The 26,972-nt window shown below is 32.2% G+C and overlaps 2 protein-coding genes across 2 annotated transcripts in view; both read left to right on the top strand.

The window, feature by feature from the left end:
• Positions 1 to 26,972, top strand: part of CADM2 (cell adhesion molecule 2) — a 982,117-nt gene that overhangs the window by 635,026 nt on the left and 320,119 nt on the right. The gene's annotated exons all lie outside the window — the stretch shown is intronic.
• LOC120615098 (60S ribosomal protein L23a-like) lies at positions 6,945 to 7,370 on the top strand. Its single transcript, XM_039878271.1, has one exon. The coding sequence runs from the start codon at positions 6,945 to 6,947 to the stop codon at positions 7,368 to 7,370; it is 426 nt and encodes a 141-aa protein (XP_039734205.1).

Genomic DNA, 26,972 nt, shown 5'->3' with positions numbered 1-26,972 from the left:
AATGGATGTGGATTTCATAGGTCATGACTGGACTCAACTTTCTTCCTGATGGTAAAATTCAATTTTCCTTTTTATTGTGTTTAAAACAGAAATAATTTCACCTGATAAAATATAAATGTAGTTAACACATCCCCTATCTCATACATTAAAAAAGCTATTGACTTCAAACTTGTTTTCTGTACCTGTTTCTACCCTCAACTTCATTTCCCATCATTTTATCTTGACATTTTTAGTATTCTCCTTGTGCTAAAGAAAGTTTCTTTCTTCAATAATTGATAAGATAAAGAAACCTAAGACTTCACGACTAGTTCATTTTTTACTTAGATGGTTTTGCAACCATCATTTGCAGCAAAAAGTACATTCTTTCCCTGAGGCCAAAACAATTATCTCTGACATCATAGAGTAGTTAAACTGGCACATGTGAAAAATGCTTGATGCATTTTACTCAATGAAAAGTGCAGCAAAAGGTTAAAGGTATTTTTGTAACTGGCATTGGGAGATGTTGAGTATAAAGAATATGCAGCTAAATGCAGATTTATCTTTTTAAAAAAATGAAAACTATTTTTCTTGCATTCTTGAAATCTGAGCAATGGTCAGTTAAAAGCAATTGTGATTGTCACAGAATAAAGAATGATGTGTAATTTTTGTCCTGAAGAATCTCAACACAGTGTGAACGCCTAAATCTTTTACAACACTTCCAAAAAATAAAGAGGTATGTAATGACAGTAATATATAAAAGACAGAGAGAATAGTATACACAGTAGTATCTCTTATCTCCTTCTCTCATGTATCCCTAGAATAGCAAATTTCCAAGCCTAAGGATAAATATAAATGCAATCAACATACAGACAACAGAATAATAAAGCAGCATCAACTGAACATAGCAGCACTTAACATAGGATAATAGGGCAAAAAGCACAAACTACATTTTAAATATATTGATTTTTGTTGTTAAAGTTTATAGCATTATGATGAAACAGCAGCAACGTGGTATAATGGAAATACTGCCATGAGACAGAAAACTCCTGTATTCTTGTCTCAGCTGCAATCTCAATAAACTGTGATCTCAATAAATTCAAACTCTCTCCTTGGGTTTCCATTTCCTCATCTGTAAAATGAAAAAAATTAGAATAGATACTCTCAGTGGAAAAGGTAAAGAACCCAGAAATCTGGCCTCAGTGAATAGCGTATGATAAACGAGCAATATTCTTGATGTGTTTTCTTGGTCTCCTGTTCACATATGAATTATTTTTTCTAATTAAAAATGAATTTATATTGTTTTGTTGTTCAGGAGAGAACAACTAAGTAGAAATAAATCATGGAGTCACATATATTTATTTTATTCTATCAACAAGTAAGAAGTACTCCTTAAATTGTCTTGCTTTTTCCAATCTTAAGTATCCCAAATACAACCCTGATTCTAAGATTCTGTCTTACTCAGTGTTCATTAAACACAATTTCTTAATTCCTGTTTTCTTCTACTAATGGCATTTAATTATCTCATTCTTTCTAATTTCCAAGCGCTATCCATCCAAAACCTTCCGTCATTTTTTCATAGCTCAGTTCAGCTCCAAGTCAATCAAACTGAATATCTTAGCAATTTGCAAAACCAAAAGCACCAAGGGTATAAATCAATAGCAGTGAAAGCTAAACGTGAAAAGTAAACATAAAAAAAAAGTTCAATATGATGGCCATGTATAACCTGAAGTTGTGTTGGAGTGTTAACTCTGAAGCAGAGATATATGACATAAAGAAGAGAGATGCAGAAGATGTTTAGCAAAAAAGAGATATGATATTGCATCCTCACAGGAGAGCCACTGTCTATAGCAGAAAATTAGGGTAATTATTGTAGTCACCTCTATTTTGGGCCCTGTTCTTTCCATTCTTACTCTGCTCTTGCACCTGCCCAAGCTAAGTTGCTTGGGCCTTCTTTATCCATATACTGCCTCCAAGCCTGACAAAAAAAGTCAAAATGATTGTTCATGGCAGAGTGATGTGGTGATCTTTTTGCCTAGACAATTCCATTTAGGCTAACTGTCTGGAATGTCTGGCTTTTCTTAGCCAAGCAAGGCATTAAAAGAGCTTTGTTAAACAAAAGAATTGCTAGTTTCTGAAGGTAAATGATTATTCTTCCATAGAAGGGAGAATCTGCCCCTATCAGTGTTTCTATTCAATTGCATTTTTTTTCTTCTTTGCACTTAAAATAAATCACCTATTATTTGGAGCAACATGAGCATGAATGGATCTCTGTAGCTTGCAACCACAAAGGCCAACTAAAATAATAAATATCTGTTGCTTGATTTCAAAGTTTGTGTATCTTGAGATGGGGATAGGAGAGAAATGGAGTCTGAGGTACTTCTTTCTCTGATAATTCTCACTGCGTGACTGTTACAGGAGAGAAGAGAACCTATTTTCTAACAATATACTAACTTAAATATTAGTTCCTTATAATTGACTACTGCTCTTCTATTTTCAAGGCAATTAATTATTCCTATTTCAAATTGTCATATGATGAATAATGGACAAGTGACTGAAGTGAGAAATGAAAACCAGATGATGAACTCCTAGCTCCCCTCCACTGCATCCCATTGCCTTTAAATCTACAAGATTCTACATCATTTGACATAATTTCCTACTTTTCCCTTCTCCTCCTCTAAATCTATATCAGCCATACTGGCCTTTTCCCAATTTCTTTGAATATGTTAAATGAGTCACTTCCTCAAGACTTTTGCACTTGCTGCCCCATGCATGAAAAATCTTCTTTTATACATATACACAGTTTGCAGTCAATTTACTCGAGCCTCTGATTCAAATTTATATTTTTATATGTGCATTCTTTGATCATTCATTTTAAATTAGTACCACCCAGTACCCTCTGTCCCCTGAAATTTCCTTTAAAAAAATTAGTCTTTAGCTCTACCTGGCATTATCTTATATATGGATTTGAAATATATGTTGTCTGGAAAGTGAGCTTTACAAATTCAGAAGTTTTCTCTTTTGGTCACTGCAGTTTCCGCAAAACCTACTATAGTACCTGTCATAGAGTAGATGTTCAATAAACATTTATTGAATGAAGGAAGCAAAAAATTAGTATAGGAAAATACATTTAAAATCTCATAGAGTTCATCAAAAATAAGTCAAGAGAAAAATAAACAGGCAAATAAAATCTTCATGACTCTACAGTTTAGTTCTAGGTTTTCTTAATGTTGTGGGCTAACATCTCCCTATCTTGATAGCATGGATACCCAGTAGCTGGGTCAAAATAAGCCTCTACTCTAGTTATTTAAATAGCAGTCTCTTAAAGTTGCATGCCATTTAAATCATTTAGAGGAGAAAAAATAAACTACTTCCTTGAGTTTATAACTTTTATGAATCAGAAAATATTATAATTGAAAGTATTCACTTAGGCACTAATTTAATTGATTTTTAAGTCCTTTGAAACTATGCTGTAAACACACAGAGACAAAAAGCTATATAATACTTCTCCTTTTTTGACATGTTACTATAAATGGTTATGTATATAAAAAAAAATTAAACAATCTTAGTGCTAGATTATTTAGAAAATACACAGAAGTTTCTTCTTATTTAATCTTCTAAATTGAATCAGCTTTTGCAAGTAAGCACTAATGTCAGTTTAAAAGCCTGGTAAAAGCAGAGTGAGTGTAGAGTATACCTATGTTTCTATAGTTTTTTTTTTTTTCCTTGACTGAATATAAGAACTGTGTTAATGTAGTACTTCTTGCCTTCCTGTTTATCAAACCATTTAGGGTCAGGCTTTCTGGGACTAGACTGGGAGCCTTTGAGTATAAAGAGTGTCAGGTAAATGGATGTAAATTGTCCGTCTTGTGACCTGAGGGCTCAGACACAGCATCAAGGGACAAGTGTTCCACAAACCCAGCCTATTAACCAAGGAAGCCCTCTGCCTGTGTATAGGGAGAGAAGGTTACCAACAGCATGCAAGTAAAAACCTCACTGTCACTTAGTCACAGTTTCTCTTCCAACTGTTAAAGAATGCACTCTGTGAGCTAACATTACTCAGCTTGCAAATTCTGTCTGTTCAGTTCTAAGATACTGACTATTCACCTAAAGGTCTGATTAAGAAGGAAAAATAGGGTAGTCTCCAGGGGCATACTAATTTCAAGCTTATGTGAGTGTTCTCTTAGATAAATTCACCAAGGTTACAATGTACTTGCTCTGCAATTTATCTAGATTACTGAGAAGAGAGTGCTGTAGGGAAAAATAAAAAATAAAAATCTTCCCCCAAAGCTAAAATAATTATTTTCATCTATTAGGTATGAAAAGAAGGTACATAAAGAATCTCCAATCCGAACAGAGCTATTGAATCAAAAATATATCAGTATTACTCTTTCTGAAAGGACTATATGTAGGATGTTTAATAAAGCAGGAAAGAAGGAAGGAAGAAGGAGGGAAGGAAGGAAGGAAGGAAAGATGGAGGATGAGAGAAAGAGAGAAAAAAGGTAAGACAGTGTACTTCCTACTCTAGAGAACCAGCTCATTTAAACCAAAATTAATTTTGTGAAACCCTTGTACTTTCTTTCAAATATGTGGGATATGGGAAGAGGATGCTAAATCAGAAATTCTTAGTACTACATTTGAATTAAGACCTTTGTGCTAGGATTGTCATTAAAAGACAGTTGAAAAATCTAAAAAGAATGAAAAAATTCTGGGATGCTTTCCACCAAAGTAAATTCAAGTAGATTATATATGTGTAACCTTCTGTTTCTCAGGGTTATTTGTTTATTTTTGATGAACTCATAATAAGAGCTGAGGGCATTAAGTTAAGCTGGGAGTACAACAGTTAATGGAAATAGGAAGAATCTCTGAACTCTAGAAAATAACAGTTTAGCAAGGGAGACAAGTAATTATAAAACTATGACACACACACACAAAAATGCAACAAATTAATGTAAACATACATGCAAGAATATAAATAAATATAAATATAAAAAACATAATAATGTATGATAAAGGAAAAACCCACCCATGCTTTGACAAGCATATACTTAGTCAGAAGGATCAAGAAAGGATTTTTAAAGATGTGGCATGTGATGGTATATGTGAGGTGCTGGAGGTGTTAACTAATCTTATTGTGGTAATTATTTTGCTATACATACGTATATAAAATGATCACGTTGTATATCTTAAACTTACACAATGTTAAAAGTCAATTATATCTCAATAAAACTGAGGAAAAGTAGTGGTATCCAAAGAGAGAGTAGAGGGTATAGAAAAGATAAACAGAGAAAGGCAGCAGGAGTCACTGTTACGGAGGTATAATGGTGGAAGAAAATGAACGAAGGCATCAGGAAAGGCCATCATCAGCCCAAAGGAAAGCAGGTTCGAGGGGCACATGAGGTGGGGAGGTAGACACGGTTGCATCATTCTAAGCATTTTCTTTCCCATTACCCACAAAAGACTTCAAGAGGCAGGTAAATCAAGTATAGAGATTCCAGATGTTTTCCCACAGTGATTTGAAAGTTTGTGACATACTAAGGTTATTAAAGTTTCAAGTACCTCAAACAAATAATATTTCTTTAAACCAGTGGTTTGCCAATAATATTTTGGAACAGGATATTCTGAATTTTTAGAATGTTTACCTTACCGAGATTAGAAATGCATGACTCAAAGAATTAATGGAAATTATAATTAATAAGCAAAGACTTTATTAAATATAAATCAATATTTTAATTACTACACTCAAGTTAATATTTTATATTATATTTTGAGAACATTTATATTTTTGAGTATTTTATATTATATATTGTGTTTTGGGTTCGTTTACTTCCCTCCCAAACCCCAAACAGTCTCATAGAATTTTTTTTTTTATGTTTTCACTGTATCAAGAATGAATTATTAGGTTTTAAATTTGAACTGTAATACAATTGGCTAAATAGAAATTTCTCATAATCTCAAAGAAATCTTACAAATAAGTCACCAGAAATAAATAAAGCAGAGAAGAAAAATAGCTATAGAAATGTTTGGGCTCTAGAGAGTTTTTATTTATTTTTTTTAATTTAGCTTCCTTGCTGTGACTTCTTGGTTTTTGAAATATTAAAATGAGATAATTTAAATAGATAAAGACAACATTATTAGTTTGTGATGAACATGGATCACATGGTCTGTCAGCAATAAATACATCCAAGTAGAATACCACTAGGATTTTTAATAGTATTATGTTGGATGATTTTTATTGATGTGCCTGAAAGGTTCATCTTAAAATCTTTCTAACCACATTAATATCCTTTCTGGTGAAAAGTAGCTCTACTTTTGTTTCATTCATGTAAATAGAATTATGAGCATCATAAGGGACATTTTATATTTAAATATTGAATTCCTGTTTTTAAAAAGATGCCTGCTCTTTATGCCTATAGTAAATAGGTATATTTCAGATATCATTTTGACTTAGCTAGACTGTTCCTAAGTTTTGCCTTGAGTAGAATAAAAGTGCAATTATCTAGACAACTGATTTTATTTGCACCTTACTAAATATCTGCTAATAACTTATTAATGTTTGGTTATTTATCTCACTTTTAACTCTACCTGTTACTAAAATTATGAAAAAAATATTAACAAAGCAGTTTTCCCTTTATACTATTAGGACATAAAATATTTTAACAAATATGGCAATTATAATAATTTAGAGAGTTATCCAGATTCATTATCCAGAAACTTGTTCCAAGTTTCCATTTTTAAGATTATATTTAGCTCTTCTATCTCTGAATATATAAATTTTAATCAATATTTTATAGAAATTCAGAAATTTGTTTAGTATTTTAAATCTCAAACTTCCACTAGTCACAAAAATGCATGCTTAATTTTAAATACAGATAATTTAACTTCCTTATAAAAGACTTTCTTTTTTCAACAAATAATTTTTAATGAGAAAATTAAATGTGAAAAATAGTGAATAATTTTTCACGAAAATGGCACTGAGAGTGAAGAAGGAAGCCCCTGCCCCTTCCGAAGCCCAAGCCAATGCAAAGGCTTTCAAGGCAAAGAAAGCTGTTCTTGAATGGCATCCACAGGCACAAAAAAAAAAAAAAAAAAAGATATTCACATCACCCACCTTCCGACTGCCCAAGACCCTGTGGCTCCAAACACAGTCCAAATATCCTCAGAAGAGCGCCCCCAAGAGAAACAAACTTGACTACTATGCTATCATCAAGTTCTCCCTGACTACTGAGTCAGCCATGAAGAAGATAGAAGACAATAATACACTTATGTTCATTGTGGATGTCAAGGCCAATAAGCACCAGATCAAACAAGCTGTGAAGAAACTCAATGATCTCGACGTGGCCGACGTCAATACCCTCATCAGGCCTGATGAAGAGAAGAAAGCATACGTTTGACTGGCTCTCGACCATGATGCTTCCGATGTTGCCAACAAAATCGAGATCATCTGAACTGAGTCCAGTTGGCTAATTTTACATATAAAATTCTTTGGCTGCAAACACACACACACACACACACACACACACACACACACACACACACACACACATACATGTATGGTGAATATAAGATATAAGTATTGTGTTTATACCATGGACTAGAGAACTGAATTTTAGCAGCCAAGTGATACATATATGTGTTATTCTATTCTCTTTTCATCTACACACATATAAATACAGACAGAAATCTGCTTTTTATAGCTCTCTCCTGATATCTTTTCTAGTGCTTCGTATGGAGTAGCTGTTTAATGACTTTTTTTTTTTTTTGGTAGAGATGATAAAGAAGAAATGGGCAAATCAGAATATCTCTACAGGTCAAGTAATTTCACAGGAAGTGTTAGGTGTTGGGGAAAACTATCCATGCTGCATATACTGTTTATTAATCGTGGACAGTGTATTTTTGTGACTAAAATGATGCCTAAACTTTACCATAGCATTTTAAGGTAAAAGAGACTAAAAAAAAAAAAAAAAGCTAAATTAATTTCTTCTCATTATACCTGTGTTTTAGTTGGTGGTGGGGTAGTTAGAAGGGAGAAAAAATAATTTACATGACTTAAATATAAAAAAATAATTTTTGCATATTGTAACTATTATCGGGTTTTAGTATTTACAGTTTAATTAGAAAGACTGTCTTTTTGAGAAACAATACAGTATCATCTGGCTTTTGGCACTTGTCTTCAATGAAGTAGCCAGCAATTGCTGGGCCGCTCATGGCTATTGACACCACAGCGGATACCTCACTTTGACATCTTTCTGATTCCCACTGTTAGATCTGTTGCATTAGGCTTCCATGCCTGAATATTGAAACATAGCCCATTAATTCCATGGAGCCTTTGTCCTTTATAATAAATGAGCTTACATTTCCCTTAAAATCAATTAGTTTTATAGCATAGAAATGTAGACTCAGGGTGTAATGATCATCTCGTTTACTTCCTTCCCAAACCCCAATAGAAAGCTTGATTTTTATTTGGCATAAAATCCCTGCCTCCCGCTATCTATGTTATTCATGAAACTTTTGATAATAAGTTCTCCCTAGGAACCCATGCCTATTATTTTAAAATGTAATCCCATTTTGAGATGAGAAGTTTTAATGTTCTTTTTTTTTAAACTTGTCTTAATTTATCTATTTATCATGAATACAGTTTTGATTATTATAGCATACAGTGTAGTGAGATTTAGAAGTCAGTAATTAACATCATTCAAAATGATTTCTCAGTCACACAGGACCTTCTACCTTGATATCACACTGACTACCGGAAATAACTTATATATATATCAAGTAGATATTTAGTTTCTTCCCACAGAACGTAGTTACACCTATTACGGTCTATTTATAAAGTGCATACATTATTCCTCTTCTACGTGACAATCCATCCACTATATAAAAATTGATTTTTCTTTTCAAGCATCTTATCTCTTCCAATTAGAATCCTGATTGGTTTAATGTTCCTTTGTCATCATGTGCATCATTTGAACATGACCCTCCCCTGCCCTTTCTTTTAACCATCGTAGAAGTGTGGCACTCTAGATTATACACAACTTTCAAGTGTTGTCTACACAATGAACAGTGTGATATGGGATTATCAGTGCTCGCATAGGACAATTCTGATAACATAGCCTAAAATTGAACAAATTTTTTCAATTTCATGATGCTGTTCATGTATTGACATTATTGCTGATTAAAACACCTATGTCAAATAGCTTTCTCTCTACAGTATATATTTAAATAGTTGTTTGTCTGTTTACTTTTTAACCAAAGGAATGATTTTACAGACTGCAATTGTCAACTGGTTACATTCAACCAAATATTTTATAAGCTAGGACCTTGAATATATTTCTATTTCATTATTTATCTCAACTTCATGTCACTCACAGCATTTACTGAGGTGCTCCCCTGTGTAATGTCATTTGAGTCTCCAGATGCAATGAAAACTGGTTAGTGCAAAGAGATAAGCAAAACTAGTAGAGGGGCTATTTTACATAAACATGATTGTGGAAACAGCCTCAACTTAATAAATGAGATATTTATTGAGAATATATGGTTGTATACTATATTGAGGTAAGCTGAATGGAATAAAAAATAAAAGAAACTCGGTGTATCCTTAGTCTTAAGAAATTGTAATACAGATTACAGGCAAACATATACAAAAATAAGGAAATATTTTTGAATGAATATAAAGCACATTAAAAAGGGCAACACATATAACTGGATGGTGAAGGATGGAAACCTAGGCAAAATTTCAAACAGGATCATCGTTGAAGAGTTTATATTTGCACAATTTGGAAGAAATGTTTAAGGATAAGTCTTCCAAAAATGAGCTATAATAAAATAGCTAGCTTTCCATCACTAGAGATCAACAGTAGCATCTGAATATTTCTGATTATTATGGTGAGAATACATGAATTTTCTGACTTCTGAATTCTTTATATCTTGGATATCTTCTGATGAAGAAAGTAAAGAATAATATTTCAAAATTATTACTTTCTACACATACATTTGTGCTTCAGCATACCAAAAACTCAGAAACATGAAGTCTCACCTCACAGGAACTTGCCTAAAATGAAAGAAGAATAGTGCGATATTATGTTAAACAATTATTTGTTACAATACATGGAGTTGATAAGTGAGAATTCAAGTTTTTGAGAGATCCATGTGGGCTAATAAAGTTGGATCAATTTTCTTTGACAGGTGGAAATTCAGTTGTGCTTTGAAGGCAAAGAACAGGAGTGAGACTGATGTTTCAGGGGAAACTTTCAGTAAGCAGTGAGCTACAGAAACATAATGCAACAGAAGGAGTGAAGAAGATTGAGGCTGCCGTCTTCACTGGCATCTCACTCTAGTTCGGAACCTTATATACTCTGTCTAAAATCTTTGGCTAGAAGTTATGAGGGTCCCAGGCAATTTCTTGAGCAGTGGCTTTTGACTAATACTTGGTCATAGTTCCAATTTCATGCTGAATACTAATTTTTCTTCATACCTTTATTCTCCCATTGATACTAGTCTTTGGAGTCCTTATCATTCTACATATCATGTAAAATCAATCTTTTAAAAATACTGGTCTGTTTAATGATGGTTAGTAGTTTGTATGTGTTCTACATAACTTAATAGTCAAGCTCATCTATAATAGTATTACTAATAATTATTTACTAAAGATTTAACATGTACCTGGAACTGAGCCAAATATCTTCCACACAGTATCTCATTTAATCTTCATAAAAGCCCTATAAAATTGGCAACTTAATATCAGCATACAAAGTCTAGCATTTGACTGCATGGTGCCTATATCAGTTCATTCACTCCATTATTTATTCAACAAATATTTATTAATGTTTATTATATGCTGGGCACTAGTGTAGGATAATTATTCTCAGCTGGGGATAATTTTGCCCCCAGGAAACATTTGGCAATATCTGAAGACATTTTTATTTGTCACACCAGAGGAATGCCTACTACTAAGTGTCCTACTATGCATAAAGTAGTCCACCACCAAAAAGTGTTATCTGGCACCAAATGTTGATGATGCTGAGAAACCATGATGTAAAGTTAAGAGATATAATGCCTACCAAATCAGACACATTTCTGCCTTTGTAGCTCTTACGTCATTAGTTTGGGAGGCAGATATAAAATCAATAACCAAATTAAATACATAGATATTAAATGTGATAAATTGAAGGGAGGTACTATATAGGGTACAATAAAAAAATAAAACTGGAAGGGTTAATTTAGATTTTTTGGAGAGAAGTCTAAGAGAAAGCTCTTTGATAAAGCAATATTTAAATGAAAATCTAATAGAAAAAATAAGTTTCACAAGGCTAAGCATATGTAGAGGATCTGAAGAGGGAAGGGATATCACACATTTGGAGAGTAAGACATAAGACAGTGAGAATGGACCAGAGTGAATGCAGGTGTGTGTGGTTAGAGATGAGGCTGGTCTCTGATCGCTGTATGTGTATATAAGTCTTTTCTCTCTAATAAGATTACAGATTCCCATGAGGAGAAGATGACAAATACAATATTTATTTTCTATCCCCTGGAGCACTTTGAACAATATTAGGACATAATAGGTACACAATAACTTCTTGCTAACTTGACTTGCATACTTTTCCTAGAAATCCGATTTCTAGATAGTATTATGCCTGTTTCCACTTTGGGGGAATGGTAGCGCCTTTGACAATCTTTCCGATTAATTCAGGGATTGCTTCCAATCGCAAAGCCAGCCAGAGCAATGCCATTAGTCAGGCAGTCACCATTTCTGCAGGCCGCCTGGGACTGCACTGAGCTTTTTATATAACCACTATTAGTAAATCACTTGTTGTCAGCTGGCCTTATTTAGGAATTTGAATAAAAACCATACATTTTATTATTCTTCCTGAAAAATTCATGCTAAGTACCATTTTTCTCTCTATTGTGTATTTGTAAATTGTTTAATAGTAGAACAAATAGCTATTTTGTTATATAAAGAATTCAGATGATTTATTAAAACCCTAAATTATTGCAATCAATTTAATACCAGGAGTAAGAGAACATAAATGCTCATAACAGATTTTAAATATAATATAATAAATATCTCTTTGGAATCTGAGATATTCTTTGGAAAACATTTAAATTATTATTAACATATGAAGATGGATTTTTTAAAAGGCCCTTGTTAGAGACAGGGAAATGTTCATAAAAAAATACTTTTTAATTCATTTCAAATACATCCTGAATTTATATTATATTTTATAAAGTAAAGGTGTCCATTTGGGTCAGTGAAATTATAAAATTTTATCATACTTCTAAGAAATGGTGATTAATACATACTTTTTATCCTTTTAAATGAATGCTAAGAGAATGATTTTGGGCTGAATTGGTGGAATTTTGATTAAGCTTTTTCTAGAGAAAGATAACAGACTTGTCTTTAAAATTTCACAAAAGAAATAACCTGTTTCTATTGTAATAGGTAAAGAAAATGCCTTCTTTCAATAGCTGTATATCTCATATATAATTGTTCTCCAGTAATTTAAGTATGCTGAGTTTAATATTTTGTTAGATTACTTTCTTTAATGTTTTTTTAGTGTATTCAACATATAGTTGATGCTCTATGTGTTCCATAAATGGTTATTAAATGATAGAATGATAAATATTAAAGGCCTAATTGTGTCATATACTCTACAACATAAACCGACAAATTGTGTGTATGTATATGTATATATACATATATATGGGTATATGTATATATAGTGTATATATGTGTTTACAAATGTGCATGTATGAGAATACACATATATATATATATATATATACAAATACACACATAGGCTTTTTTATATCATTTTAATAAAACTTTGCTTAAGGCAATGTTGAAATTTAGAAGAATTCAAAAAATATTTCTCTAGTTAGCACTTTGCTCTTTCTCCATTCTCTTGATTCACAAATTGCTTGCTTTCTAGAATTTGTCTGATGTTCTTCCAAGGCTGCAAAAATGGTATAAATGTATCAAAAGGTCAGTTCAAGCTCATGTTCCTCTGGCCGCTTGCCACTCAGGGGATAAGGTTTCTGATAGAGGACTGTGTAATCACTTCAGAGAATATTGGTGTTTGAAGGAATGAAAAGAAACAAAATATATGAAAAATTCATGGACCTTCATTGGCATGCATACTGTTTTTCGATTTTCATCAGACAGTAAATGGGAAGAACCTGAAGTCTTGCTTGTGTTAACAGAGCTCTTTTAAATGCTGGACAGCCCCTGTAAATAAATGCTCAGCATGTCATGAAAAATTCTACCACTGCATACAAGAATAGACTTTGTCACATTGGAGCCCAAATATATGCAGTGATTTTTATGACTGGCCACTAATAATAATAAAAAAAATTACATTAATAAAAAAATGCATGGAAGAGAAGATGCATCATAAGATGAGGTTACATATAGGGTCTGGAGGCAGATGTGAGATTTACAGTTCATTAGGCATGCTGATTATATTCATCATTAACTTAATATAAAAAGAATATTAGTTTTTGCAAAACACTGTGCTCTTTGGAAAGCATTTTCTACCTAATCTTTAAGCTAAGTGCTGAAGGTGAGGTTGAAGGATTTTCCATCTATAACAAAATTTGATGAACATATTAATTATAGTACAATTAGTGGCATACCTTAAATATGCAGCTTTCTCTAAATGATGAAATCATTTTTAAGCCATATGTATATGAATGAGAGTCAGTGTGTGATTTATGTTAGTGGCATAGCATGTTAGAACAGAAAGTGACCTTAGAAATCATCTATAGCTGTCTGCCTCATTTTGCAGGTGACAAAACTAACATCAGTGGAATCAAATGATTTCTCAAATTTTCATGATAAATTTCTGAAAGTTTTTTCCACTATTTTCTCCACTCTACCAACATATTTAGCTTTTTATTATCATGGAGAAAATTTTTACTTGTAGAATTCCAAATTAAGTTTTGGTCCATTGCTTCTTACTAATTATTTAGTAATTTCCGGGTTAAAATCATTGCAAAAACATAATGGTGGTTTTATGCAAATACTCAATCTATTTCACATATACAGCTCATTTTGGAAGTAGAGAAAAATGTGCTAAAGGGTTCAACAGGCATTTCGCAATGTGCAAGAGATAGGCATTTTTATTTAGCTGTTGATCAGTTGCTGTTAGCCATGAAGCAAAGAATGCGTTTTGGTTTGCTTTTCTCGCAGCTTCATTCCTCATGTGTCAGAGTGACACAAATAGACAGGCTGACAACAGATTTATTACCTAAAGCTCAGCTGCAAAATTAAATGATACAGCTAAAAGTCACAGTCTGCCTTAGTGCTCACTTGCCAATACAGAAATGAGTACTAAAAAAACCAAAATAAAAAAGTGGTAATATATTTCATAGAAAAAGAGATTGGTAGTAAATCATTAATTCAATCAGTCTTGATGAACTGGTCTAAACAGGAAAACGATTCTTTAAAAATTTGTTTATCTTTAAATTCTTTTCCTTTGTAAATAGAGGGAATACTAGTCCTTTCCAGTAATCTTACTAGATTATCTCCCCATATTTTGCAATATGATTGAGTTCTTTAACAGAAATTTTCCATATTTCCTCAGATTATCTTTTGAGCATTACAGGAAGCCAGGTTCAGCTGAGTGGTATATGATGCTGTTCACAAACTGAAGTCAAAGACCAGAAGGATGATTTATTTACATATTTTCAGATGACATTGCATATATTAAATATATCATTTACAGTAGCTAAAAATAATCATAGTAAAAATTGCAAGACCACATTTTCAGCTTATAATAATTTTGAAATGAGACTGATTCCAAAACTTCCTTTTTAAATGAGGCAAATTAACATTCTGTATTTAATACAAAGGTCCTGAATTCCACTTTATTAAAGGTATTTTTGCATGTCTTTTCTTATATTGTTTCAAGAGGACCATTTATTGACCCTTGTGTTCTTTATTTTTTAATTCCTACAATTATGATAGAATTATAATGGAATGACAAATATCTTCAAGTCTAAGAGATTTTGCTGGGTGTGAATAACATGCCAAAAGGTAAAATTAATCTCGTGTCTTACTGAATATGTTCCAAGGCTTTCTTCCCTTTATGATTAAGTAAAAAAGTTATTTTGAAAGAGTTGAGGATTTATTATCCCAGTGTATTTATGCTGTGTGAGTGAATAATATCAACAGAATAAAAATACTTTTACTGTAAGTGTCACTTAGATAATAAGTATGTATGATCACAGAAGTATATCTTAGAAGGAGCTACAACCTAAGTCATTTAACTTTTCTATTTTTGGGTGGGGGAAGATGGAGGAATAGCAGGGGACAAAATAGTTTTGACAGTACACTATTCCATTTAAAGTTCCCTAATGTATTTATTCAGAATTATCCTAACACGATATTGTTCTTTATGGTTGTCTGATTTGCTTATATGATGCTCTTCCTGTCTTGGGTTAAAAGCAGAATGAATGCAATAGAGAGATGTGTGAGTCTTTTTTGATGAATAGAAGCCTTAGTGTAAATCTAATAACCTTAAACATAAAATATTGATCTAGCTCTACTTTTCTTGTGAATTCTTTAATATTATGTAGCATCTTATATTTTCACGATTACATGAAAATCAAAATATAGGTTAAAGTTTGCTCTCCAAATTGACTGATTTATCTTTAGTGATGCGAAAGGTCAAATTCTTTTTACTCAATTTTATAGTAATATTTAACATGACAAAATGCTTTGATTGCCTAGGAGAATAATGAACCAATCTAGTGCCAGTAGGAAAACTTTCACCATTCTTTATTCTTTCAACTGTTTTTGACTCCTTCAGTTATGTAGAAAACAATAGAAATGTTTATAGAATCCAGATAGCCTAATTTATTGTTTATTTTTCCTATTCCTACAAGATGTGACCCTTAGAGAATAAATCCTTTAAATAAGTAATCACTATGACTACTCAATATACGATAATACTAGAAGGTCTAGATCTATGTGCATCTGTGTGTGTTTGTGCATTTGTGTGCTGTAGCAGGATTATTCTCCCCAGCAACACCTAGGAGTCATTTCTCCTGATTATAACTGCAGCAATATAGTGCAATGCATTCACATCCATTTGCAGACCAATCCTAATATTTGCAAGGTATAGAACAAGATAACAAGTGGAAGCCCACATACAATAAGTCTTAATATTTAAAAATTGCAAATTATACTAATAAACTGTACATTAAAGTTTGTTCATATTTCCTACCTTGATAAATACATCTTCATATTGACTTGGAAGAATTGGATTGAATTTAGAATTCTTAGATTTCTTCAAATTCTTTACTCATCATGGTGATGCAGATAAAGCTGGTCTTTGGTCCTTATATACTCACCATTTCACTCAAACTACATGTTATATAAAAGGAGTCTTTGCTTTTAAGGGTGGACATCCCAGAGCATATGACAACTCTACATCCATACACTTAACAACAATTGTCTATTACTTTAGCAGTGATCAAACCAGAGGAGAAACTCAGTTGGGCTCTAAAATGTCTCCAATATATCTGGACAGCTAGTTCTGGGTTCTCATGTACTGGCTCCCAACAAGCACTATCAGTAAATGGCTCCCAACAAGCACTATCAGTAAAACCTAGGATTGTATTAGAAATCCAGCTGCACCTCAGGATTACTTAAATCAGGCTTTTCATTTTAAAAGATCTCCAGTGATTCTTTTGTGTATTAGTTTTGAGACCCATTAGTCTAAAAGATGGTAGTGTGTTTGTCATAGTTACCAGCTGAGCACATTCCCTTGCCTGTCAGACTTTCTACCCTTTGATATCACTAATATCACTAACTTCTAAGTCTAGACTCTAAAGTATATAATGACATGCTTTATTCACCACTACACGGCTTACTGGCTGTTGTTTTTTTTTTTTGGGGGGGAGGAGGTGGAAGATTGATAAAATGACAGACTAAAGACATTTTTAATTTACAATTCAAGCATGATTTTAATAGGAGGCCTCAATTTAAACAATCAAATTGTTTTCTTTGGCTATAGAGATTTACGTATAAATTTTTATTTGTTTTTGCTTAAAGGCATAAGCTGAAGTTCTGTTCTATACATGTCATACATACATTTTGCTGAAGTAAACAAGCAGCTGTTGACTATAGCCCAAATGCCAGCTGCATACATTCATAGACTACAACACAGTTCCTATGTTTAAGATCTAACATATTTCTAACATCAAAGACTACATTCAAAAATTTATTATTGCTTTTATTTTTGTTTTAGTTTTACCTTAAGTCTCTGTTCATTTTCTGTCAACATTAATCATGTGAGTATTGAAAAAAAATCAGTATGATGGCCACATTCGCCTTTTCGGTTGCCTTATATGTACTTTATAAATAACACTGGTTAGTGTCCTTAAAATGTTAATGGCAATTTAAATTAAATATTTAGAAATATTTTCTCAATATATATCTTGAAGGTTTATATGACTGGTAACACTATTTTTGATGATAAATATTGACTTCTAATATTAAAGGGCTAGTGATATTTGGCCTTAGACATTTTTTATGAACTATAATAATTGTGTAACTTTTTAGTATCTATAAATTAGTTCTGCCCATTTTATATATCAGGTATAATATCAAAATTTAGTTTAGAAAATTTTAATTTGCTCTCAAATACCTATTTAAAATACCGCCATTTGCAACAACATGGATGGATCTTGAGATTATCATGCTAAGAGAAATGTCAGACAGAAAAAGTTGAGAAGTATATGATTTCACTCATGTGTGGGATAGAAAACTGAAAGCAACAAATGAACAAGACAAATAGAGACTCATAAACATAGACAACAGTTTAGTAGTTACCAGAGGGAAGTAGGGGATGGGGCCGGTAGATAAAGGTAAATGAGGTCAAATATACGGTGATGAAGGAAAATTTAATTTTGGTTGGTAAACATACAATACAATATACATCTGATGTATTATTGAATCGTACACTTGAAACCTATACAATTTTGTTAATCAATGTTACCACAATAAATTTAATTTAAAAAATAAAATGTAATATTTGTTTCAATGGCTCTCAACTGAATTAGAATAGTATTATATGTGATAAAAATAATATATAATTTGATAATTACATTTATGAGGTCAGTGGAATTTTAACCTTATTAATTATGATTACATATCTATATACTCACTCATTCAACATGAGAAACTTAAAAGAATACATTTCTAATAAGTTAAATATAATTAATACAGCCAATGTTTATTTTACTCATAATTATTCATAATCTTTAACTTAATATATGTTAGGAGACATAGAAACAAAGAAATGAAAGATTGCAGAGATAAAATAATGGTGAAACAAAAGTGTTTAAAAATGTGGTAAAGGAAAAATATGATAGATTGGATTTCTATTTCATCTCAGAATGAGAAATTTGTTGGAAATAATATAATTATTCAGGAGGAAATAAAGGAATTTTTAAATTTTCACATTCTTAGGAGGAAATAAGTATATGAATTTTTTTGATTGATTAACAAGCAATATTTGATATCTGTTATTTTCTTCTACTTATTAGAAGATGAAGACACAGTAAGACATTTCAAAGCAAAAGAAATCAGTGTGTCAATGTGAAAATATGAAATTGAAATATGTTGATGACTTAGATATGCATAGTTCTCCTGCTGTTTCAACTCAACAATTTAGAGTTAAGGATGAAGAAAAGGGTAGAGTACATTTAATTATGTGCAGTTTTTTGTATGTTATTTTTATACTACAAGCTATTTTAGAAAACACTGCAAAGATAAAATAATGAAAAGTTAGGCACCAATGCAAAAACAACAAAAGAGATAATATATATCAATAATATATATTTACACAGGCAAAATGAGGTTAAGATGAAGACATTACAGAAAACAGATAAGATAAAGTAGTTCAAGATGGTTGACTGGTGAAGAAGTTATCAATAGTTATTGATGGATGAATTAAATGGATACAGGAAGGTAGGTTGAGGCTAGACTAGAAAACAATATGAATTGTACATTGAAACAAAGGAATTGCTGGGTCATGACATGTTTAGAGCTGTTAGAAATTTCTAAGGTGTGTGGTATGGATTTGATAAAAAAAATAAAGATACTGCTAATAAGCAGATCATTTATGGCATAATTATATAAGTGTAGGAGGAGCTAATAAAATCCAACTGTACTTAATGGCAGGACCTGTAGAGAATATGTAGATGTTAAGGCATCATCTTTCCAGAATACACATATATGAAATACAAGTAAATGTCATTTACATAGTGAGAAGCTTGGTAAGCTTGGTAATGTGGGGTCACTAAGAATGATAAAACAAAGCAGGTTCTAAAAAATAATTGGAAAATACAGTATTTGATTATTAATAGATCTGTACAAAGAGAGGAGCAAAGATAACTTTGAGGTTCTATGCTGTCAGTCACTGAAGAATGATACAAAGAAAATGCAATAGGAAGTTGATTAAAGATGAGTTGCTTCATAATTTTCTACCATGGGAGAGGAAATAGAGAAAGGAGTTAGAACTTTCTCAGGATTGGGACTGATACACGAGTGATGATTAGAATCAGCCAAATGACTGTATCTCTGGAGAACTGTGACGACTTTGATGCTGGAGAGCTGGTAGGGGTGGGAGTTTAAAGAGGAATCCCAGCTCGGGGCTCTGGTGACTAGGTTCTTGTCTTAGGGTGTGAGAAAGAATTCAAAGACCTGACAAACAGCAAGCAATAAAAGCACAGGTTTTATTAAAACAAAAGTACACAAAGAAGAAAGAAGGGACAAATTTAAAGAAAGATTTTACCCAGAGCAGTTTGAATTACAGGCTTTTGTTTTCTTGGGGGTTGGGGTGTGGTGTCTGGAGACATGGTACTTGCAATGCAAGTGGTATTATAATGATATTATGATTAGTCAAAGCTGAACAAATGACAAGGGAAAGACTTAGGAGCCTAATTCTGGTGAGGATGGTATCCCAAGATTATCTATCCAGCATTTAGTCTTAGCTTATTTCTCTTGCCACCTGGAGGGGAGAGGGTGGCCCAAGGCCATCTATCCTGTCACCAGTCCTTGGCTTATTTCTCAGCAGGAATCTTAACACTCAGTTTCAAAGCAGGGAGAAGGCTGAGTAAGGGACAAATGAAAAATTCCAGAGCAGCATCCTGGAGGGGAGGAATATCCTTAGGCTGACTCTCCTGCTTCAACTTGACTGCCTGGGGAATTCAGATCTAATGGGAAGCCAATAAAGGCTGTGTGCATAAAGAAGTTTCTGTGGGGAAGAATAAAAGGTAAAGGAGATTTAGAGAGAGGAAAACATTTAAGATTTGGTAAAATTTGACTTTGAAGACCAAAGAATTACCTGAGATGTAGTTTATAGGGTTTGGTAGATAGTGGAAGGTAAATTAAGACTTGATGAATGTTACAATAAAAGCACAGCTATTATAAGATTCAAAATTAATACAATTAAAATACAATGAAAATTGGAGAAAAGACATAAATAGAGAAAAGATAGATATCCATAGAATAGAAATCAAGATTATAGTATCCTGGCTGAGGAGAGGAACAAAATCGAATGTAATAACCAGCAGGTTGCTTCCTATCAGGTAAGATAAAAAGAGAAACAATGTTTACACAAAACAGTTCCTGTTGTCTGTTAGGAGGACACTTGATTATTAGGAGAGGGAAACTTCCTTGAGACACATGGCAATATTCTTGATGTCTGATTTTCACTAAAAACTGAGCTGCTTATTTCATTTATGCAGAGCAAGTATGCCCTGTCCTATAAGGAAAATTAGAAAAGGTATCTCCTCCCTGGCAGGCAGATACAGACATTTTGTTGGATGTAGGGCTTGGCAAGCGGATGGCAGCTTTGGGAGAAGAAAAGACTAGACTTTCTTAGACTCTACATAGTCAGCACAGGGCCATGACGTAGTCTATTGGGTGCAGGCTGAATTTCAGCCCACATGCTTTTACTCCAGACATATTGTGCATGACATAACGGTACTGCATATATATTAAGGACATTTGAGACACCAGTTTTGTGAAATCTTGATTTTATGATACTAAAAGAAGGTGTCGAAGTCACTAAAGAAAAAAAAAAAAACGAAGTCATGTACCCAGTTGTAGAAAATATTGAGTAAAATAGTGAAAATGTTACAATTTTTAGAGTATATTTAAATATTTAATTCCCAGCTTTTCCTTTTTAATTAGCCCTACCTGAGGTTTTAATCCTTCTCTTGCTTTCTTGAATATTTTTATTTTGATATTTGGTCTGTTGAAATCATCAACTTAATTATCAATTGATCTAAGGCATCTGTTTATACACAATCAGTGATTGAAATAACTTTCTCTCTGGTTATTCCTCACTAGTTATTTTCTATTCCAAGTACCAGAGGCCATTGTGGTTTTTTGATTTTTTTGATTTTTTTATTATTTTTTTAACTCTCAGATAAGAAATATTTAGCTATATATAGCCCTACTTTAACATTTATTTTAATTTTAATTAATTCTCTCTGAGAGAAGCTCATTAGTTTATTTTGATGCAAATCGAAAGGATATCTTCTGATCTCCCCTGACCCCTTCACAGCACAGGTTGTTCTAAACGCCATAGAAAAGAAAATCAAAGAAAGAATGTTATTTTCTTGAGAAATAGATTAAAAAAAAAAAAAGAGGGCTGGCTGTCTTTTGCTTGTTTTGTAAAATTTTGGAGGTATTACTAATATCCCTTGAAACTTTAAGTATTTTTTAAAGATATCTAATTTCATCTTTTTTTTTAAGATTAAGGGACAGTTTGTCTTTGTTATCTATTATGACAAAACAGTGATTTAAAATAAAATAAAATATACAATAAAATAAATTAGTGCTTGTCATGTACTGAATTAAGTTTCCCCAAATCTCAAATGTTTATGTTGGAGCTCTAACACCCATGTAGTTGTATTTGGAGACAGAGCCTTTAGAAACGCAATCAAAGTTAAATAAAGTCATAGGGTGTGCCCCTAATTTAATAGGACTTGTATGCTAATAAGAAGAGGAAGAGACTCCAGGTATACAGGCATAGAGCAAAGGCAATGTGAGAATACAAGGATAAAAGAGATATCTGTAAGCCCTGGAGATATGCCTCATAAGAATCCAAACCTGTTGACAGCTTGATCTTGGACTTGAGCCTACAGAACTGTGAGAAGATAAATTTTTGTTAAGCTACCCAGTCTGTGATATTTCCTTATGGCAGCCCTAGAAAATTAATAGTGTGTATGTTTTTTCAATCTTAATATAAATATACCAATAGGCAGTAAAATACTATTTATAAAACTTTATGTATTTCTTCATTTGCTCATTTAATTAAATATTTATTGAGCACCTACTATGCTCCAGGCACTTGCTAGGTCCTGGGAGTCCAAAAATGACTAGAGTAAAAATTTTCTGTCCCTCCTCTTGCTCTTCACTCTTAGAATGTAAGCTGCTAAAGTCTAGTGCTGTTGTTGTTGTTGTTGTTGTTGTTGTTTTTAAGTATTGTGGTATTCCCAGAGTTTAATACTAGATCATGGTAGCCCACCTTCTATCCCTGAAAAAATATTAAAATAATAACAATATTTATTGTTTCATAGTGATATTTTTAATATCATAAAATGTGAATAATTTAGATTTATTAACAGCTATATCCTTTGTTAACATTAGATTCACTAACACATTTTTATCATTTTTGTATTAACATCACACTTTAATTGAAAGGGACATTTTAGAAACAATGCATGTATATGTTATTTGCCTTGCCATTTTGGAGTTAGGAAGAATGTATGAAAGATGTAATAAATAAGAAGTTAAAATTTTTCTTAGATAAGGGATTCTAGTGCTATTTTTGATTCTGGATTCTCTCTCTATTTATATATTTCTATTCTTATGTCTGTGATAGAAAATTCTAAACTGCCATGTAGTGAATAACAATAATATTGATAAACATTATTCCATCATTCTCTTCATTGTGCTTTCTGTGTTTTGAATTTTGTAGCAAATCATATTTTGGGGAAAAAATTTTGAATACTAAAATTTTAATGAGCCAAAACGATATTGTTTTGCACTGCATTATAAAGACATATTTTTCATGCTAAGTGAAATAAGCCAGACAGAAAAAGTCAAAAGCCACATGATATCACTTATATGTGGGATATAAACCTAAAAGCAACAAATGAACAGGACAAACAGAAACTCATGGACATGAACAATAGACTTGTGGTTACCAGAAGGTAGGAGGGGAGAGGAGAAGAGGGAGGTAGATGGGGTAAAAAGGGGTCTAATATGTGGTGACAGAAAGAAATCTAACTCTGGAAGGTGGACACACAATATAAATATACATATGCCTTATTGTTAAAATGTACAACTGAAAATTACCAGATTTTGTTAGCCAATATCATCATAAAAAATAAATGAATAAATTTTTAAAAAGAAGTATTTTGTCTTCTTATTTACATTTTTCCTGACATAAATTTTTAGCCTTCATTGCTCCCTGTCTGAACTTTTACAAAACCTTCCTAATTGGTATAATTTTCTTCATACTTCACACTGATGACAAAGTTACTATCTTAGTTCATAACATTAATTATGTTGATACTTTAAGAAAAAACATAAAATTATAATAAGATATTTCTAGAACCCACAAAAAGTAGTTGAATTAATTGGCATAGTATTTATGGTCCTTCATTTTACCCTTTTGGTTCTGATCACACTTATAATGTCCTTATGTACTTTACAGTCTAGTCAGAGTAGAAGGGTATAACACTCCATGTTCAAATACTCCATTTTCTTGTGCTGTTACTGAGGTTTAAAGTGTGCTCCTACCCCATTTATTCTTATTGAGATACTCCCTATTTTTCAAATTTGAACTCTCATAACACTCTCCTTCTAATAGGCTTCTATTATAATCATAGTGAAAATAAATCACTCCTCACATTTAATTCAATCCATCTGTTATAAGCATCGTATACCATATTGCTTTATAAATTATAGTCTCTTTTTTGAACTTACATTTCTTAAAGATGTTTCTTGTTTCTGTGTAACAATAGTAGGCGACAAATTATATATGTTTGACAAACTGACTTCAAGTTATAAAACAATTTGTATTTTAAAGAATAATATTGCACATAAAATAATTGGGGTATAGTTTAACATGAAAATATAAGATTTAATTTTAGGTATGTTTTATAACATATTAGAAGCATATAGTTTCCCATCTATTCAGTGATTGAAATTCTGAATAAGTAATATTTATGTATAAAATACTTTTGTTAGAGGGTCAGTACATTCTTTTGTTTCTTGATATTTACCAAGAGTTTAAAATTTTATTTATATTGAAGTTTTATTTAACAAAATATTGATTTTGTTAATCAATAGAGATTGTGACATCTTGTGTATGCCTGAGTTGGGCTATAGTATCATTTAGTTACCAGGGGATAGCCCGGGTGGCCTATAATATCTAGAGTATATGCTCAAAACTGTTTCAGTGTATCTTTAAAATAAAAAATAAAAAAATAAAAAAAGATTTTGTGTTATAGTGTTTTATCTTTGTGAAATATTTTCATAAACAGAACACTATCATTAAGGTCTTCGTGACTCTAAGTCAAAGATTTGAAATACTAAACTTTAGAGTTCTATTTATGCCACAAGCACTACCTTATTGTCTAAGTTTCTGATTATAGGTATGAGGTGGTTTTATTTAGCTACTCTGCACATAATATGAACAATATTACAGCTAGATTATTTCTGCCATAAATGAAAGCCATATATTTTTCTCCTTGTAATTTATTCATAGTTTTCTAGATCCATAATTCTCTAGGGAATATCATGAATCCAAATAATAGTTCCAAATATTAGATACTACATTTGTACATATGATTTAACTGACAGAAGTATAAAATCACACACAGCTAGGTAACCTCACAATGACTGTGCAGCTGTGAATCCTGAAAAATCTCAATTATTCCAGCTGAGGGAGATATCCAATATAATCAAAATAATCCAGTTGCAATTTATCCCCCTATTTTAATATGCTAAAAAATTTAATAACAGTAAAGCAAATAATCTGTTTTGAATATTCATAAAGTAACAGAAACAATCAAAAAAAGAAAATAATAATTATGTTTTTATTGTGCTTCTTTAGTGGTGATTGTAAACCATATAATTCTTAGTATAGTGTAGTATAGAGTAGCAATTACTCATTTATATGAAAGAAGGTAGCTACCAGCATGGCCATCCCCTCTCCCTAATCGTGTAAACGGCAGAGAAATTGAGATATGGATTACATAAGAAGAATATGGGTAGATGCAATTTATTGGCAATGTTCTATTTCTTGGTTCGTTGGTGTATTTCTCTTGTTCACTATATAATACTTTATAACTCATGTGTGTGTCCATAATTTTATATAACTCAAATATTATATTTAAAACTTATATAAGAGGAAAACACAGAGACAGTGATTTCTCCTTCATCATGCAATAGTCACCTAACTTAGTTTGTGTGCTTTGCTAAGAAACCAGGAAGACATTGGGTGCCTGCATCTACCCAATAATTTATATTTTTTATGTTATTTACTGAATCAATAAAAATTTAAGATTAACTGTAGACAGATTTTACTCATCATTCTCACTGATCAGCCCTTGTGACCTCACCTAGCCTGGTTCTCACCCATGAAACTTAGTAGCTTAAGACACCAGTGATTTTATTTAATCTTATGATTTTGAAGACTGAGAATTTGGGTATGCCACTACTGGGAAATTCTGCTTTTTATAGCATCAATGAAAGTCATCCACTTATATTTAGCTAGCAGAAGGCTGGTCCGTAGGGTCCAAGATGATTTCACTCACAAGTGCCATTTCTGGTGTCTTTGGCCTCTGTAGTATAAGCGCCTTAGGATAGTCAGACTCATGTGAAGACTCAGTCTTCCAAAAACAAATTTTCTAGAAAGCACAATGGAAGCTGAATGGCTTTCCTGGCTTCAGAATTCAGGTAGTACCTCCTTTGCTGTATTTTGTTAGGAGAAGAGGTCACGTGTCTGCCCAGTTACAAAGGACAAGGGTATAGACCCACATTACAATGGAAGGAGTGGTGAAGAATTGGCAGCCTTGTTTTTAAACCACCACACTCATACGCATATAGAATTCCATTTTGTGTCATTGTTTTGTGAATTCCATATATACTGATTATAAGCTCTTTGGGGCCTTCATTATATGTTCTCTGGAACTCCACACATTGAGACATTTAAGTAGACCTTGTTCCACAGAATTCCATATATACCGATTATAAGCTCTTTGGAGCCTTCACTATATGTTCTCTGAAACTCCACACATTGAGACATTTAAGTAGACCTTGTTCCTCCTGTCATTTGTGAGTTAGGCTCATTAAATATTTGTTAATAATCTGAGAAATCTGGTATCTGACCCTCACATTCAAAGGTTTAAAAAAGAAGAGGCTAATTCAAGTCTAATTTAATTCTAAAATAATTTATTCTACAGTATCATATAGATTTTCCCCCTTACATTTTATATTTGGTTATTTATGCCAAATCCCTTCTCACTCATATAATTTGTTCATTATAGCATAAAACCTAGAAAAAGTGTCCATGAAGAATATATACTAACTGTTAGTATGACCACAATTTATCTCTTAAAAAATTTTGTTTAAACCTATATTATACAAATAAGCTTCTTTTACAGATTGTCATTTTATTTTCCTTAGTAAATCTAATAATATGATTAGAGCTGCTCAGATAATCTTCTATCTCAAGGTTTTATTCATTTCTGATTCATTGTGTCTATTATTAAACCCAGCTGTTGATGTTTTTGAACAAACTGATTTCTGAATTAACTCTGCATTGTGTTCTATAATAACCCTACTTCAGTATTATCATGGGTTGCTCCCAATTTACTTTTAGATAATTAAAGCCTCTCTTTATTTCTATCCAAGTTGCCTGTTTTATTTCCCAGAACACAAGGATGTGATTTCATTCATGTTG

Source organism: Pteropus medius, unplaced genomic scaffold (genome assembly GCF_902729225.1).
Source record: "Pteropus medius unplaced genomic scaffold, Ma_sr-lr_union100, whole genome shotgun sequence".
Taxonomy (NCBI): Eukaryota; Metazoa; Chordata; class Mammalia; order Chiroptera; family Pteropodidae; genus Pteropus; species Pteropus medius.
This window is presented reverse-complemented; position numbering and strand designations above follow the sequence as displayed.

Coding starts and splice junctions, on each gene's coding strand:
- LOC120615098 (XM_039878271.1), top strand. CDS start 6,945: ATGGCACTGAGAGTGAAGAAGGAAGCCCCTGCCCCTTCCGAAGCCCAA.